This window comes from Chiloscyllium punctatum, chromosome 32, assembly GCF_047496795.1.
Source record: "Chiloscyllium punctatum isolate Juve2018m chromosome 32, sChiPun1.3, whole genome shotgun sequence".
Taxonomy (NCBI): Eukaryota; Metazoa; Chordata; class Chondrichthyes; order Orectolobiformes; family Hemiscylliidae; genus Chiloscyllium; species Chiloscyllium punctatum.
In genome coordinates, this window is record NC_092770.1 from 55,963,459 (window position 1) to 55,976,358 (window position 12,900).

The 12,900-nt window shown below is 43.5% G+C and overlaps 1 protein-coding gene across 1 annotated transcript in view; it reads left to right on the forward strand.

The window, feature by feature from the left end:
- The window catches only part of LOC140458192 (protein-methionine sulfoxide oxidase mical3a-like), a 433,786-nt gene that overhangs the window by 149,198 nt on the left and 271,688 nt on the right, over positions 1-12,900 (forward strand). Inside the window, exons 11-12 of the mRNA XM_072552428.1 lie at positions 3,563-3,689; positions 5,049-5,139. Of these exons, the coding sequence (XP_072408529.1) occupies positions 3,563-3,689; positions 5,049-5,139 (218 nt within the window). The remainder of the gene's footprint in view (positions 1-3,562; positions 3,690-5,048; positions 5,140-12,900) is intronic.

Genomic DNA, 12,900 nt, shown 5'->3' on the forward strand with positions numbered 1-12,900 from the left:
TTGGAACTCTCTTTCTGAAAGCCAGTGGAAATGGAGTAATTGACTATCTTTAAGGCGCGCATTGATTGATTGTTTATCTGCATGGAGGTGAAAGGTTCTCGGGGATAGGTAGAAATATGCAGTAATCAGATCAGCTATGATTTTATTGTGTGGTGGAGCAGACTCCTCTTGCTGTATGGCCTCCTCTTGCTGTTTTGTATGGTCATATGGTCATATGTTAATAAATGCTGAGTGCCAGTTACCTTGATTAGTAGAAGAGGACTTTTGGTGACATATTGAATGCATTTGGTTGGCTGTGTGATGATGTTCACTGGCAAATTCTAGCTGAACCAGTACACATAGGGCAACATGTGTAGGTTGTCATCAACTCCAACTTCGAGGCTTCCATTTCTAAGCAGGCATGTAGCCAGTCAACACTGTGGTACTTTACCTTCCTATCTAACTCAGATTATTGAGGTACATGCAGCTTTTTGTGTATGGCTGAATTCTTAGTGTCTGGGTTGTGGGAGGGGCAGGGTGTGTTTATATTAACCTCTTCTCAAAACAGGGCATGTGCAGCTCCTGATTAATACATGTTGCTTTGAACTCAGTGGCTCACTCTTTCTAGACTGCAATCAGTAAGAATACACATGCAACAACTCTTCCTCCACCATAATGCTCAACACTGGTGCCCTGTAAGACTGCGTACTCAGTCCCTTCCTGTACTCCTTATGATTGTGTGGCCACATTCTGCTCCAACTCCATTTACAACTTTGCTGACATGACCACCATTGCAGGTCGGATCTCTAATAATGATGAGACAGAGCACAGGAAGGAGATTGAGTGCTTAACAGTATGCTGTGAAGACAACAATCTCTCCATCAGTGTCAGCAGAACAAAGCAGTTGGTCATTGGCTTCAGGAAGCAGAGTGGAGGGCACATCCCAGTCTGTATCAATGGGCCTGAGGTGGAGATGGTCAAGAGCATCAAGTTTCTGGGAGTGATGATCACCAACGATCTGTCCTGGTCCACCCATGATGACACAACAGTTGAGAAAGCACAACAATGTACCTCCTCAGGATGCAATGGAATTTTGGCATGTCCCCAAGAACTCCTATCAATTTTTACAGATACACCCTAGAAAGCATCCTCTCTGGATACATCACAGCTTGGTGTGGCAACTGTTCTTCCCAAGACTGCAATAAACTGCAAAGAGTTGTGAACACAGCCCAGTCTATAACCAGCCTTCCATCCATTGACTCCATCTATACTTACAGCTGCCTCAGGAAAGCAGCCAACATCATCAAAGACCCCTCCCACCCCAGCTATCCTCTCTTATACCCTCTTCTGTCAGGCAGAAGATACAAACGTTTGAATGCACATACCCAAGATTCGAAAACAGCTTCTTCCCCACTCTTCTCAGTGGCTGTAACACTGCACTCTGTTCTGTTATTTGATGTACATTATACGACATGATTTGTCTGTATAATATGTATAGCTACACTTTTCACAGCATCTCGGTGCATGTGACAAAAATAAATCAATCAGTCAATCTCTCTTCTGAGTTATGGGGTTCAGGGTTCAAGTGCCAATGCACAACTATGGGAATGGTGCAGCCAGAGACTTTTCCCCAGGGCAGGGATGGCTGTCACAAGGGGTCTTAATTTTAAGGTGATTGGATGAAGGTATCGGGGAGATGTCAGAGGTAGGTTCGTTACGCAGTGAGTGGTGGGTGTGTGGAATGCACTGCCAGCGGTGCGTTATGGACTAGACAGACCCCTGAAAACATTTTGAAGCAGATAGCCCAGACTGTATCTTTGCTATTTGTTTAGCTAGGTGCATAGTGGATATTCCTGGATTAAATTAGCTGGGTCATCTGCCAGGTTTTAAACAAGATTTATTCACAAAGTTATGGAATGAAACACTGAGAACAGAAAACAGAATACTGCCTAACTTGTCTTATCCAAACCCGGCTTAATTATGATGTTCTGAAAATACTTGCAAAAATCCCAATGTACAAATCGCTTAAACACAGAGTAAAAATGAAACCGAGGTTTACAGGTCGAAGTTAGAATGGCAAAATGAGAGAGCGAAGTTTCAGTCTCGAATGTACCTAACTCCAGCAACCTTTCTTCACAAACACAATGGCTGAACTGAACCAAAAACCCTCAGCTGCCAGGACAGGTCGCTCCCATTTCAGTATATCAGCTATTTCTAAATCATGAAAGCCTTTGGCCTGAGGTCTCATCTGTTTCGGGGTAAACAACAAGGGCCCCAAGGTTCATCTCTGCACCAACTCAGCTGTTTTGGAGCCTGAGCTGTTTTTGTGACCCCTCTGGAAAAAATCAAGGGCATAGTAACCTTGTAACAGAACCAGTGTTGTGACAGGTGGTAGTAGTGTCAGAGACATGAGGGACATTTAAGCGACTGCTGAACAATCACATGGACGGCAGTAAACTGAGGGCTGTGTAGGTCAATGCTCGGCACAATATCGTGGGCCGAAAGGCCTGTAACTGTGCTGTATTGTTCAATGTTCTGTGCTGCCTTGTTGGAGATGCAGCATATCAGATGAGAAATTGAACTGAGAAGCTTCCACTTGATTTAGAAAGGTGTAAAAGATCCTGTGGCATTACTTTGAGAAAGAGGAGGAAGGTTCATAGAATCAAAGAATCATACTGTACAGAAGAGACCATTCAACCCATCAAGTTTGTCCTACCAAAAATACACATGCTAGTTACATCAGTACCATTTCCCCACACTAGGCCCATAGCCTTGAATATTATGGTACTTCAAGTGTTCATTTCAAATACCTTTTTAAAGGTTGTGAGGTTTACTGCCTCGACCCTGGTCCTAGGCACCACGTTCCAGATTTCCACCACCTACTGTGTGAAAAAGATTTTCCTCAAATTACCTCTAAACCTCCTGCCTTTCCCTTTAACATTATGCCTCCTGGTTTTTAACCCTTTCATTAAGGGGAGCAGCTGCTTTCTATTTACCCTGACCATGCCTCTCATAATCTTATACACTTCTAGCGAGTCTCCCCCCCCCCACCACCCCCAACTTATTCTGCTCTAAAGAAAACGACCAAAGCTGATTCCAGTCTCTCTTCACAGCTGCAATGTGCCAACCCAGGCAATGCCTTGGTAAATCTCCTTTGCACCCCCTCCAGTTGAAATCATATCCTTCCTATAATTGTGATTATCAGAACTGCACGCAGTATTCCAGCTGTGTCCTCTACAGCTCCAACATAATCTCCTTGCTCATATAATCTACACCTTGACTGGTAAAGATGAACACCTTAACCACCCTGATTACCTGTCCTGCTGCCTTCATGGATCCGTTGCACAAGGAAGGTACTCCACATTCTGCTGTCCAGTATTCAGCTCACAAGCAGCATCACAAAAAAAGCAGGTGACTTGGTCATTATCCTGTTGGTGTTTGTAAATGGGCTGTTGAATTTCCAACATTACCACAGTGACTTCACTTCAGATGTACTTCATTGGCTGTGAGGCAACTGAAAATGTTTTGTGGTTATGAGAAGCGCTGTCTAAATGCATGCCATTCTTTTTAAACTCATTTTTAGGGAAAGTATTTACAGGTTATTGCCTCAGACCACACCATCGAACATCAGCAAGAACTACAACCTCTACAGTATTGACCCTGTCACTCGCTACCCCAAAGTCAACATCCATGTGCTGGATGAAAATCAGGTGAGTGTCTTCACCCACTTCCACTCGCAAACCAGGAAGCACCGCATCTCCTCAACCTCGACTAAACTCCCCGTCGACCTCATCAAGACCCCACCAACCCTGTACTAATCCCCCCCCCCCACCACCCAACTCTCTCCCCAACCCTCTCTAAACACCTCATGACCCTCTCTAAACTCCATCCCCGACCTGTCTCAACTGCCCTCCCGACCCCCTCTCAACTGCCCTCCCGACCCTCTCTAAACTGCCCTCCCGACCCCCTCTCAACTGCCCTCCCGACCCCCATTAAACTGCCCTCCCGACCCTCTCTAAACTGCCCTCCCGACCTCCATTAAACTGCCCTCCTGAGCCGAACCAAACCTGAACCCTATCCTGTCTAATCCCAAGCCGTGAACGTGTCTAAACCCCCCCAACCCTGTCTAAACGTCCCCATGACTACATCTAAACTCCCGACCCCAACATTGTCTAAATCTCCCCCCAAACCTGGCCCTCATTAAACTCCCCTCCCTGACTGTCTCTAAACGGTCCCCCAACCTTGTCCAAACTGCCTCCCTGAAATTGTTTAAACTCCCCCAACCCTGTCTAAACCCCCTCCCTGAAGTTGTTTAAACACCCCAACCCTGTCTAAGCCCTCTCCCAGACCCTATCTAAACTCCAAACCCTCATCCTGGTCCAAACCCACCATTCCCTCACCACCCCCCCCCCCCCACTCTAAACTCCCTTATCTCAGCAAATTCCACACCCCCACCACCCCCCACCAACCTTGTCTAATCTACCCAACCTCAAGAATATCCTTGGTTGATTGGGTCCGGCATGCGAATTGGAGAGGAGGGCGATTCCTGGAGATTGGGTTTGGGGCTCTTGACGTTCGGAGATGGCTTGCAGGGTGATTAGGGTTCGTAGGGTGATTGGAGCTTGGGATTAGAGGGAGAGATGGGATTTGGGGCTTGTGAAGATCATGTTGGTGAATATGAGCTTGCTGGGAGACTGCTGATTTTGAATGTTTGTTAACAGAATTGGAGAGATCTTCCTCTGTGTCTCTCTGACCAAAATGTCTGCCATTTGCAGTTCATCTGCCAAGCCCTGGGAAATCCACTTGGCAACTTTCCCCATGTAATGAGCTGAGTAATTCTCAGGTAGCGTCCCTTCTTGTCTGTGACATACTACCATGTCCAGTATGTCTCCTCTCGAACACAGTACCAAGCAGCTCTCACCTTTTTACCATTCTGTTATGTTCAGTGTCAATACAAACTCTGCCCCTCTGGAATGTTGTAGGCATGAATATTGTAATGATTTTTACTTTATCTCTGCTAAAACCTCCTCTGGTGCAGAGGCTCTGACTGTGTCTCCTTATATTATCAGGTGCGGCACTTGTATAACACCGGAGAGCAAAAGAACCTGCCAGGATCAGAAACTGCGGTTATTCCAAGATCACCAAAGTTTAAACAAACCGGTGAGCAGACAAAGCAGAGGATGTAATAAGTAAATTCAAAATTCATAGAATAGAAGGAACAGTAGCTACTTGATATGGAATTGGCTGAGTGACAGGAAATGGATGCTAAAGGATGGGCATGAAGGCAGGTTTGTAGCAGGGTCCTTCAGAGGTCACAGTTGGGATCCTTGCTTTTCCTGTTAGATGCTAATGATTTGGACCTTGGTATACAGAGCACAATTTCAATTCTTGGAGATGATACAGTACTCTGACACGTTGTAAACATCAAGCTGCCAGTCCTGAGCCACACCTCTGTAATTGATATGATATCCCAGTCCCATGTTTGTAACCATGCCCTGAGTTCATCTGCCTTCTCTGTTAGGACTCTTGCATTGAAATAAGTGCAGTTTAATTTATTAGTCCTACCTTGCCCCTGCCTGCCCTGACTGTTTGACTCGCTCCTTTTCCCAACTGTACCAGTCTCAGGTTGATCTCTTTCCTCACCATCTCCCTGGGTTCCCCCCCCCCCCCCCACCTTACAATTTTAAATCCTCCTGAGCAATTCTAGCAAGTCTCCCTGCCAGTATATTAGTCCTCTTCTAATTCAGGTGCAATCCGTCCTTCTTGTACAGGTCACTCCTACCCCAGAAGAGATTCCAATGATCCAGAAATGTGAACCCTTCTCCCCTGCATCAGCTCCTCAGCCATGCATTCATCTGCCCCATCCTCCTTTCCTACTCTCACTAGCTCGTAGCACCAGGAGTAATCTAGGTATTACTACCCTTAAGGACCTCCTTTTTAAATTCCTGCCTAACTTCCTATATTTTCCCTTCAGAATCTCATCATTTTCCTTTATGTCATTCAATCCAATGTGTACACTGATCTCCTGCTGGGCCCTCTTCCCTTTGAGAATATTCTGCACTCTCTCTGAGATATCCTTGATCCTGGCGCCAGGGAGGCAACACATCATTCTGATTTCTTGCTGTCAGCTACAGTAATGTCCGTCTGTGCCTCTAAGGGGAGAGTTCCCTATCACAGTTGTACCCCTTGTTACATTAGAGACAGTCTTGGTACCAGAAACTTGGCTGTTCATGCTATATTCTCCTCAGGATCCATCACCCCCTACATTTGGTTAGCACTGCTACCTCACAGCGCCAGAGACCCGGGTTCAATTCCCGCCTCAGGCGACTCCCTGTGTGGAGTTTGCACGTTCTCCCCATGTCTGTGTGGGTTTCCTCTGGGTGCTCCGGTTTTCTCCCACAGTCCAAAAATGTGTAGGTTAGGTGAATTGGCCAAGTCAAATTGCCCGTAGTGTTAGGTGAAGGGGTAAATGTAGGGGAATGGGTCTGGGCGGGTTGCGCTTCGGCGGGTCGGTGTGGACTTGTTGGGCCAAAGGGCCTGTTTCCACACTGTAAGTAATCTAATCTAATTTTCCAAAACAGCATATTTGTTTGAGATGGGAATAGCCACAGGAGACTCCTGCATTGCCTGCCTCCCTCTCCTACCTTTCCTGGTGGTAACCCATCTACCTGACTGTATCTTTGGTTTTTCTCCCTTCCTATAAGTCCCATCCATCACATTCCTATCTCCTGTAAATTCCTCATCGCCTCTAACTTCCATTCCAACCAATCCATGTGATCTGATATGATTCACAACCAAGCACACTTCCTGTAGACATAATCATCAATAACATAGACACTCCCCCTAATCTCCCACATCTGACAGGAAGAGCACATCACTCTACTCGAGGCATCCTTTGCTCCTTAACAAGTTACAGACCGAGAAAATAGCAGTCTAAAAAAATACTGCTCCAGGCTAACTTATATTTTGGTTTATATTTTGAAAATTTAATCAAGAGACAGATCTCAATAAAACATGTAATCAGAAATAACCCACTCTACTCACTATTATAGATTTACAAAAAATGCAAGGTTACACATTAAAAACTATGCACTTAGCTGCTCCTGTGCTGTGAGCTCCCCCACATGGGTTCCTCCAAGGTCAGCTGTGACTTTTGCTGTTTGTTAATTTTCCTTAGACACATTCCGATGTGCAGGGATACTTGAACTGACACAGCAAAGGCAGTAACTGTGCACATTCACTGCTGTATCAGACAACACTGTAGGTTTCTTTCTCGTTTGATTTACTGACCATGTGGTCTCTGCCTTTGTATCTTTTCCTCCTTTTTAAAGTGCTGTTGTTTTGATTTTCTTTCCCCAAAGTTCCAAAACAATGCAACAGCTTATAAAACAGTATTTACTGCTCCTGGAATTCCAGGAAATCAGCTCCAACACCTAAAATACCTCCAAAAAAGAGCAGCTCTCACAGCCACAATTTCCTCCATCGTGGATTACCCAGAATCCTACCCACTCCACCACTTCCTCAGGAAGTTTATTCCATACGTGGACCATCCTCGGTGTAAAAATCTGCCCCTCATGTCTTTTTTCAATGTCTCGTCTCACCTTAAAAATGTGCCCCTTATCCTGTGCCCCTTATCCAGATTTTCTTTATAACTCAAACCTTCCATTCCTGGCAACATCCTGAAAACTTTCTTTTGAACCCTCTCCACCTTAACAGCATCCTTCCTATTGTTACGAAGTGGAGGTCAACACCACTCTGATAATTAAGTCTGAGACACCTCAAGAAGAGCACTTTGCCTCGTAATCTGATAAAGAAGTGTAATAAGTGGTATAACCGACCTCTCACTCACATGATGTTTCAATAACATGGGTCACACTTATCTAAATCCAAGGAACGAGAACGATAAATTAAAACTTATTGTCTCAAAATTCAAACAAAATGGATCTTCCTGAACTTTCTGTATCTTCTTCCATTATCATCTTCTTTCCAAAGTGCCTTCTCAGTTGGTCAAGACTATTCACCAAATGTGCCATGTACCTTTATAGATAGATAGTGCTTTTTTAGATAGCGTGGAGATTTCTTGTGAGAGCCTGGTATTTCTCTCTCAGGTGGCAGGTTTGCTGTCTCTTCAGACGCTAATTGGCTCTGGCCTCCCTCTCCAATTGCCCCTGTGATGTATACCCCTGTGACACATCAAATTCTTATAATATGATTGGTTTCAGATTGTCAACATCATCAGATTTGAATGTAATTATCATTAGTCTCCAAGTGCCTTTTTAAGTTAATTGGCTGAATTTAAACTGTCGTCTAGGTAAAAATGTTTTCTTGATGAAGGGCTTTTGCCTGAAACATTGATTCTTTGGCTCCTTGGATGCTGCCTGACCTTCTGTGCTTTTCTAGCGCCACACTTTCGACTCTAATCTCCAGCATCTGCAGTCCTCACTTTTGCCTGTTGCTTGAGCCTGCTAACTGAGTGGCTTTTTGATACAATATGTCAATTTGAGCACCTGCAACTGCTTACCCATGGATATTCATTTTTAAATTACTAGGCATAAAAAGCACTGAAAGGGTCAACACAATCACTTCTCCCATTTTACAATTTTACCATTTTTACACACCAACTTCGTGACACTATTAATGAACAACCAAAACATAGAAATGCATTGCAGGACATTCGGCCCTTGATGTTGCGCTGACCTGTGAACTAATCTAAGCCCATGCCCCTACACTATCCCATCATCCTCCAAATGCTTATCCAAAGACTGTTTATATCTCCCTTATGTGGCTGAGTTGATTACATTGGCAGGCAGGCCATTCACGCCCTTACCAATCTCTGAGTAAAGAACCTGCCTCTGACATCTGTCTTAAATCTATCACCCCTCAATTTGTAGCTATGCCCCCTCGTACAAGCTGATGTCATCATCCTTGGAAAAAGTCTTTCACTGTCTACCCTATCTAATCCTCTGATCATCTTGTATGTCTCTATCAAATTCCCTCTTAGCCTTCTTCTTTCCAATGAGGACAGACCCAAGTCCCTCCGCCTTTCCTCATAAGACCTTCCCTCCAGACCAGGCAAAATCCTGGTAAATCTCCTCTGCACCTTTTCCAATGCTTCCACATCCTTCCCGGGCGACCGGGACTATACACAGTATTCCAAATGAGGCCACACTAGCGTTTTGTACAGTTGTAGCATGACACCATGGCTCCGGAACTCAATCCCTCTACCAATAAAACCTAACACACCGTATGCCTTCTTAACAGCACTATCACTTCACTTCACTTAAGCCTATTCTATTCATGCGCAAGTGCATGTTGACAGTATAAACAATATATGCGATAATCACAGCTGAGCCCAATGTGTCCTCACCAGATGTTCACACACATATGATTTGATTTATTACGGTCATGTATATTGAGGTACAGTGAAAAGTGTGGTCTTATGTACTTTATGGGCAGATCATACTATACAAGTGCATCAGGGGAACAGAACAGAGTGCAGGATACAATATTGTAGCTGCTGAAAAGGTGTAGGAAGAGATCAACATTAATATTAAAGAGGTCCTTTCAAAAGTCTGATAACACAGCTGCAGCAGGGCCTATGGATCACAGTCAGAAATAAGACCCACACCAAAACTATAATCCCGGTCCAGGATAATCAAGTGGAAAAGTTTGCAAGGCTGGATTCACAGCCACGTTTCGACCATGCATTAAAACGAATATATCACACTGCAGAACTTTACAAACTTTAAAAAATATATATTGGTCCTTCCCAAGTGTGATGACTGGCACTTGAGGATTGTGCTAATGTAATTCGCCAGGTGTACTGAATAATTTCTGATACTTCTGGCGCTGAAGTAAAAACACTTCAAATCAGCTTGCTGTCTGCCAGCACATTCCTGTTGAGATTGCCAATTGGTTACATTATTGATGAAACACTATGAGTCAGTGTGTGGTGGTGGTGGAGCATTACGTTTTGGACTGGAGACCTGTGACCAGCAGTGTTCCACAGGATCATTTCTGGATCCGCTTTTGTTTGTCATTTAGACAAAAGACTTGGACAAGAGCATCAAAGGCATGGTTAGTAATTTTGTGGATGACACCAAAATTGGTGGCATCGGTTTTCTAAGATTACAAAGGCACGTGGTCCCCAACTCCAAATCATCAACGTAAATTCAAATAATTACGGTCCTAACACTGATCCCTGAGGCACACCACTGGTCAATGATTACCAACTAGAACAGCACTCATTTATTGCTACTCTTTGTTTCCTGTTGGTTAACCAATCCTCTATCCAATCTAATAAATTGCCAGTAATCCCTTGTGTCTTTATCTTACACAGCATCCTTTTGTGTGGCACCATGTTGGAAATCACCTTTTGGAAATCTAGATACACAAGATCTACTTGCTCCCTGTTCTTCACTGTGTTTGTAATGTCTTCGTAGAATTCCAAAACATTTGTTAAGCACAACCAGCCCTTCATGAATCCATGCTGCATCTGTCCAATGGGACAATTTTGATCTAGATGCTTTTCTATTTCTTCCTTGATAATAGACTCAAGCATTTTCCCCATGACAGAACTTAAGCTATGTTAAGGTCTATAATTCCCCATATTTTGTCTACCTCCCTTTGTAAACACTGGTGTCACATTTGCTGTTTTCCAATCTACTGGAACTACCCCAGAGTTCAGTGAATTTGGGAATATTACTGCAAGTGCAATTGAGGTTTCTTCCGCCACCTCTTGTAGCACCCTGGGATGCATTCCATCAAGGCCAGGAGATTTGTCTACCCTTAGCTCCATTAGCTTGCCTGATACAATTTCTTTTAAAATAATGATTGTTTCCAGGTCCTCACCTACCTTCATCTCTTTGTCAATTACTGAGATTCAATTAAGAGATTCAATTGAACCAAATTGTCTATATCTAAAAAAAGATTCTCTTTTAGTCTTGACTAGAACCTCAATATCTTTATTCATCCATTGTGACAATAAATAATCAAATCAAATCAAATATGTGAGGGAACTAAATGACACATCTCCACATTTGCATGTGACACAAAGCTGGGTGGGAGGGTGAGCTGCGAAGAGGACGCAGAAATGCTTCAGTGAAATTTGGACAACTTGCGAGAGTGGGCAAATGCTTGGCAGATGAGGTATAATGCGAGTAAATGTAAGAGTATCCACTTTGGTAGCAAAAACAGGTTTATATTGAATGGTGATAGATTGGAAAAAGAAAAGTGCATCGAGAACTAGTAACCTTGAAAATAAGCAGGTAAGTGCAGCACACGGTAAAAAGACAAATGGTATGTGGACTTCTTCAAGAGAATTTGAATACATCAATGGGGATGTGTTGCTGCAATTGTGTAGGGCCTTGGTGAGACCACACCGAGAGTGTTATGTGCAGTTTTGGTCTCCTTATCTAAGAAAGGATGTTCTGGCTATTGAGATATGGCAATGAAGGTTTACAGACTGATTCCTAGGATAGCAGCACTGACATCTGCAGAGAGACAGGATTGATTAGGATTACATTCACTGGAGTTCAGAAGAATGAGGGGGAACCTCATAGGTCTTTTTAACTTTCTACAGGAATAAATAGGTCAAATGAAGGAAGGATCTTCTGAAACCAGGAAAGTCCAGAACTTAGGGTCACAGTTTAAAAATGTGGGTGAGGACTGAGATGAGGAGAAATTTCTTCACGTAGACTGGTGAGCCTGTGGAATTCATTGCCACAAGAAGCTAAAGAGGCCAAAACATTGAATGCTTTGAAGAATGAGTTGGATACAATTCTTGAAGCTAAAGGAATCAAAGGGTATGGAATTTGATGATCAGGACACAATTGTATTGAATGGCCGAATGACCTATTCCTCCTATTTGCTAAGATTGTAACTACTTCTGTGAAGCTCCCTCCACCATCCGGTCTATTCCAGATCCTAACGACCTGACCATGTGAAAAGGTTTCTCCTTCCGTGCCATTGTTCATTTGATGATTACCTGAAATCTGTAGCATTTTGTTCTCAACACATTGATCAATGGGAAATGTTTCATCCCTTCTACTCTCTCTATCCCTCTCATGAATATCAACATCTTGATCAATCTCTTCTTGCCCCTTTCTCAAAAGAGAACAGCCCTAACTTCTCCAATTTATCTTCATAACTGAACTTTCCCATCTGTTTTTATGTTATTTGGAAGATTACTCTATTTTTCTCTGAGTTTTGAAGATGTACACCATGGAAAGGCCATGCCAACCAAATATCCTCAATTAATCTAGTCAGCATTTGACCCATATCCCTCTAAACCCTCCTTATTCATAGTTAAAAATCACACAACACCAGGTTATAGTCCAACAGGTTTAATTGGAAGCACACTAGCTTTCAGAGCGCCACTCCTTCATCAGGTGACAGTGCTTTTTAAATGTTGTAATTGTACCAACCTCCACCGCTTCCTCTGGCAGCTCGCTCCGTATATGCACCACCCTCTGCAAGAAAAAGTTGTCCCTTAGGTCCCTTTAAATTTCCCCCCTCACCTTAAATAATGCCCTCTAGTTTCGAACTCCCCTATTCGGGGAAAGACCTTAGGTGTTCACCCTATCCATGCCCTTCAGCTTATTCAATCCCTTTGTCCTCCTTTGCAGAAATCTAAATTGCTCCTAATCCTCAATTCTGTGTTTCTTAGCCAATTTATATGCTTGTTGGATCTGAAACTATCCTTAACTTCCTTTGTTGCCTTGGTTGCTATCTTTCCCGTTTTATTTTGAAGCCAGGAAGGATTGAACAATGGTTGCAGTTCCTTTGTGCATTCTTTAAATGTTTGTCATTCCCTATCCACCATAATTCTTTTAACTAATGTTCCACAATTCATCACAGACAGCTCACACCTTATACCATTGTAGTTTCCTTAATTTAGATAGAGGACCTTAGTCTCCGAAT